The sequence below is a fragment of the Poecilia latipinna genome, unplaced genomic scaffold, assembly GCF_001443285.1.
Source record: "Poecilia latipinna isolate Pla-1442-1.1 unplaced genomic scaffold, P_latipinna-1.0 Scaffold1425, whole genome shotgun sequence".
Taxonomy (NCBI): Eukaryota; Metazoa; Chordata; class Actinopteri; order Cyprinodontiformes; family Poeciliidae; genus Poecilia; species Poecilia latipinna.
Window position 1 is genome coordinate 73,430 of NW_015114041.1, and position 5,420 is coordinate 78,849.

At 43.4% G+C, this 5,420-nt stretch overlaps 1 protein-coding gene across 1 annotated transcript in view; it reads left to right on the forward strand.

Annotated features, from left to right (window-relative positions):
* Nucleotides 1-261: 261 nt before the first annotated feature.
* The window catches only part of LOC106962524 (probable G-protein coupled receptor 149), a 23,072-nt gene continuing 17,913 nt past the window's right edge, over nt 262-5,420 (forward strand). The window contains exons 1-3 of the mRNA XM_015056986.1: nt 262-2,460; nt 4,182-4,362; nt 4,532-5,028. Of these exons, the coding sequence (XP_014912472.1) occupies nt 1,489-2,460; nt 4,182-4,362; nt 4,532-5,028 (1,650 nt within the window). The 5' untranslated portion in view covers nt 262-1,488. The remainder of the gene's footprint in view (nt 2,461-4,181; nt 4,363-4,531; nt 5,029-5,420) is intronic.

Below are 5,420 nucleotides of genomic sequence, written 5' to 3' on the forward strand. Positions count from 1 at the left end.
CAAATGAAATTTTTTAGCATCTTATTTAGGAACAGATGCACACACGTTTGTTCTGTCGTTTTCTGTTTGTTTGTCATGTCAAGATGTTAATAAAGTATGTTGTAAACACCAATGAACGTAATCCAAATCGTGATAATTTTGTTAAAATCCAAGTTTTAACAAGATGAACAGAAGAACCCAAAAGAGAGAAGTTTGAGAATATATAAAACTTAATTAACGAAAAGTATCGGTATCGTATCGGTATCGTATCAGATCTATCTGATCACATGGCGTTGGATTGATACCAGTTATATGATGCGTTGCAAACCTTTAACATCCACAGTTCGGGTGGCTGAATCTATTATATGTGCTCAACAAGTTTTACTTTTATTAAAGGGTTGCAAAAAAAAGAGATCTATATTCTTGACAGAACATCATAAGAAGTCGTAGTTTATTGTTTCCTCTAAGTCATGAAGATTCAGCAAACATGAACAAAAATGGTCTTCGGGTCAGATGAGAATAAACTGTTTTTTTTGTTGTTGTTTGTTTTGGGGTTTTTTTTGGCTACACTGGGGAATTAAACTAACACTGAACGTCCCAGTGAAAACACTGTCCAGCTGGGGCAACTGAATGCTTTAGATCCATATCCACACAATCAAAGTCTAGATTTTAATCTAATTTAAAACTGAAAACAAAAACAAAAAAACAATAATTACAGATGTGCTTTTTGTAATCAGAATGAATTTCAGCAGTTTTGCAAAGAAGAGTGGGTAAAATTTGTAATGACTAGATATGCTAAATTGGGAGAGAAAGCAGTTCACACTATTTAAAACGATTTTTAAAAACATTTGAAAACTGTTAAGCATTCCTCTTCCCTTTTTGGTACTTTGCATTGTTCTTTTAAATAAAATCACCCAAAAAAATGGAGATTTGTTAGCGTTCACGTGGATCAAAAGGGCAAAATCGCCCAGGTTTCTCTTTCATTATTATGCAGATGTAGCAAAATGCCTCTCATGCCAGCGTGCAGTGTCAGTGTTGGACTGACCCGAGAACAGACTCCTGCAATAAATGAAACAGCTGTCTAATGCACCGGCTCCACGCTGGTAGTGTAGCTGCGTTAGACTCCCTCCCCAAATGACTGCCGTGATAGGAAACGGTGATGACGACAGCGCGTAAATCGGCTGCTGGAAACCAGAGAGATGCTGTGTGTGCGGTGAACACAAGTGCCTGCCTGCCCTCCTGCCTTCCTGCCAGCCTACACGGTAAAACCAGCGGAACTCCACATCCAGAGGACGGGGAGAGGTTTGGGTAGGCGCGCGTCCCCGGATGGATCGCAAGTAGGGATGGTGCGCTTTCTGATCTTCCTCCCACCGACACCACTGTGATATTTTCTTTTTAATTATATATATATTTTTTAAACAAGCTGCAAGTCAAACTTTGCAAGCTGACCTGTTTCTAACAGTCAAAACTAAAATCAACCAAAAATAAATAAATAAATAAATAAAAAAAATGTCAACGACGCACGAGAGCTCCCCTGCGCCCAACCAGAGCCACCTCTCCACGGCAAGCTCGGACAAAGCGGACCCCTCTGGGATGGAGAGACGGATCCAGCTTCTCCTCTTCGGCTTGTGCGTAACCATCGCCGCCGCCACCTTAGTTGGAGGCGTGTATTCGCTCCTTTCGCTCCTCCGGATGAGGAGGAAAACCTCGCTGTGTGTCATAGTGGCTTCCATGTCGGTGGACGACCTGCTCAGCGTGGTCCCCCTCTCCCTCTTCATGCTCCTGCAGTGGGAGACCCGGCGGGGTGAGGGGTCTGGCGGTCTGTGCACTCTGTCCGGACTTCTTTACGTGTTCCAGGGGGTCTCCAGCAACATGAAGGCGTGCCTCATAGCAGCCTACACTTTTTATGTCACCAAGAGATTCGGCGTGCTCCAGTCCGTCCGCCGGCCGCTGAGAGTCATGTGGGCTATCGGCGGCGTGTGGGCGGTGAGCCTCACCGTGAGCGTGCTGCCTTTGTGCGGATGGGGCAGCTTCGCGCCGGCCTCTCTCGGCTGCTTCCCGAAGAGCGACAGCTTTTACACCCTGCTGCTCTTCTCGTTGTATCTCCTGTGCTTCTGTGGCTTTCTGGGTTTCTTCATTCCCCTCACGTATCAGCTGCTGTGCTCCAGAGAGCCCCAGAGGACGTTACTCTACCCGAGCTATCTGGGCATGGCGAGGGGACTGAGCGGCTCCGCTCACCTCTGTGAGCTCCCGTCGTCGTTCTCCCGGGACAGTCTGGACAGAAGTTTCGGAGCGTACAACGAGCTGAGCCCGAGTTCTTGCGGGACGGGGGTGAGGGAGAAGGAGGACAGCGGCCTTTCCCCTGTGTCCGCCGGCGGACGTAGGGGGGCTTCCGTCGGAGATACACCTGTTGTGTTCGCGCAGAAGCGCTTCTCCATGATCCTGGCGGTTCTTCGAGTCATTTTATGGATGCCGATGATGGTAAGCAGAATTACCAAATAAAGCAAACAAACAAACAAAAAAAAAAAAACATCTTTGTAACTTTCTCTACCAAGAAGTACAGTGCTTCCCAAAAGAACCCTCAAAACATTTCTCATTTTGTCACATTAAAAAACACAAGCTTCAGTGTGTTTCCATATGATTTTGTGTCAGTCTCACACAAAAGCATAATTGCGAAGTGAAAGTAAATTGATAACCCCCAAAAAAATTCTACAGAAAAAGAAAAAGCTTGTGTCTCACAGTGTTGGTCCAAGCATAACCCAGTCTAATTCATAGCCCCCCATAGTTTCACAGTTGTTGCTAACTTGTCATCACTTCAATAATTTCTGCTGCTTGTCTCTGCTCAAGTCATATTTCATAGTTAATTTAACTGCAAGCTCTTCAATAAATAAAAGTTCCTATCTTCTTTCCTGTTACACTCTGGACAGAACTGCCAGACCAAATTAGTAAGTTAGAGAAATGGCCTATAGATTCCATAATTTATATTCTGCTATGTATTTAGAATTAATGTTTGTCTGGAGTTGAGGCCCCAAGTGAAGTTATGATTAGGGCCTCACTGAAGCTCAGACCAGCCCTGGACGGGCAAATGTACTCAGTTCCCTTTGAGGCAATATATTTTGGCAATACTTTATTTACTTAATACTTGTCTGATCATATGGGGTTGAAAGTTCAATGACCTATGTAGAGTCTCAGAGTGTCTCCAAGTTGCCTATTAACTAAATTCAGCAGAAAACAGATCAGACCGCTTTGCCGTCAAATTCACTGAGAGCATTCAGCTTGTTAAGGTGAATGAATCTTCATCAGTGCAGACAGAGCAACTGCACAGAGTAGCATGAGATTCAGGAATAAGACATTTAAGCAGCACTTACTCCATTTCTATTGCAGTGGCATGTATGTGCATGACATAGGGTGGCTCTAACTTGTAATATATATTCCATAGAATTATTTTCTATTTTATATGAGTGCTACAGTATTGAATGCATCTCAGTAACGTATCTGTATATGTGTATATAAAATGAACGAAAACCGATGTGGCAAAATAATCATGTGCTGCTTATTAGCCAAATTAATGAAAAAAGGTTTCAGTTTGTAAGGCATAGAGTAGCAGCCATCGTGCCTACTCTACTGTATAAGCCTGTAATCATGAGCTGAGGTTTATTCAATCTGTCATATTCAGGTTTTGCAATATCATGTGTTTCATCCTTCTTATGGCCAGATCATGCAATGTTTGGTGAGAAGGAGAGGTCATTTTCTTGCATAGATTGGCCAATAGAGAGTGCACACACTAACCATACCATACACAATTTAACAAAGTCTCTTTTAAGAAGACGTAAAATAAGATGATGTAAAAAATTTGAATAATTGGGATGAACCAGAGAGGGCTGTTCAAATACAATAATCATTACAGTATCCTTGAGAAAAATGATTTCAGACAACATGAGTTTGTTTTTCTTTACATGCCACAAAGAACTGAAGCTGTTACAAAAGCTAAAACGGGACCACAGAGTCTACCTGACTCGTTTTTGGTCAGGTAGAATAAACAAATACACAGCGAATTAAAAAAAAAAGAAAAAAGCCTTTTTGTTGATGAAGGTTTTGTGTTTGTCCCCCATTCATGTGTCTCCTTCCCTGCCAACTCCTCATGCATTTTGTACGTCTCACTTCTGGGTGAATTAATTCAGCCTTCCCTCTCTCTTTCACAGACTGTGGTCCTCATACGGCATGCGGTGAACGCGCGCAGCTCTTCTCTGGAGACCCTGAGCTTCTTTCTCACTCTGCTTGCACCTGCGGTCACTCCCCTGTTCGTGCTGTCGGAGCGCTGGATCCATATGCCGTGTGGCTGCTTCATTAACTGCAAGCGGGATCCGGCACAGGAGCCTTCAGGTACAAAGAAGCAATCTAACAATCGTGATTGCTCAAACACAATAAAACTTCAAACATGACTCACAGTAGGTTTTAAAAGAGAGAAAAAGAAAAAGCTTTAGGTTTCTCATTTTGTGTTGTTTTTTTGTGTGTGTGGTTTTTATTTATGTTTCTTCTGTCTTCCTTGTAGAGATGAAAAGAAGATTTGAGTTCAGCCTTTCCTTTCAGCAAGGTTACGGAGTCTATAAGCTGTCGCATGCCACCAAGTCTCTAAGCAGCCCTCCTACAGAAAAACCCACTTATCACAGCCTTTTTAACTGTGACTTCCCAAACGCGCGCCTCGATGTGCTGGAACCCGGCGGGCTCTCGAGATTGGGCCCCACTTTCAATTTCAGCACCCCGCTGCCGGCGGACAGCTCGTCTCACGCCGGTCTCTTCTTGGAGGCCGGCGTAGGGGGGCCGCTGGCCGATCATCCCGCTCTGCCCCACGTCAATCACAGGGACGATGAGGAATTCCACTGCGTCCCCTCGCTGCCTTCCCACCTGCGGGAAAAGGATCACGCCCTGAACGACTCGTCGTCGGTTTTCGACGGACCGGAGAGGAGGCTCTCGCACGAGGAGTGCAGGAAAATCGAGCTGACGGACTGGGAGTGGTGCCGAAGTAAATCAGAGAGAACGCCCAGACAGGTACAAAGTGGCTGGTTGGTTTTTGGTTAACCCTATTGTTATTATTACCATTATTATTATTATTATTATTATTATTATTATTATTATTATTATTATTATTATTATTATTCAGGCTATTATTTTCCTAAAGTTAACACACAGGAAGCTTTATCTCACAAAATATGGTGAGGTCATCATCTCTTATTGATTACTGTTCCAAGGCTCAAACATCGACATATTGCAACAGTATTTACGCTAAACGTCACATTTGCTACCACAAACTCCTATGTATTCTTTTTTTTGTGTGTGTTTTCTGTGATAGACCAACAGGAAGTACTGCACGATTGTGTGGAAAAAAAAAAAAAAAAAAGGGTTTTTTGGGGCGGGAAAAAAAAAAAGCAAAAATTTATACC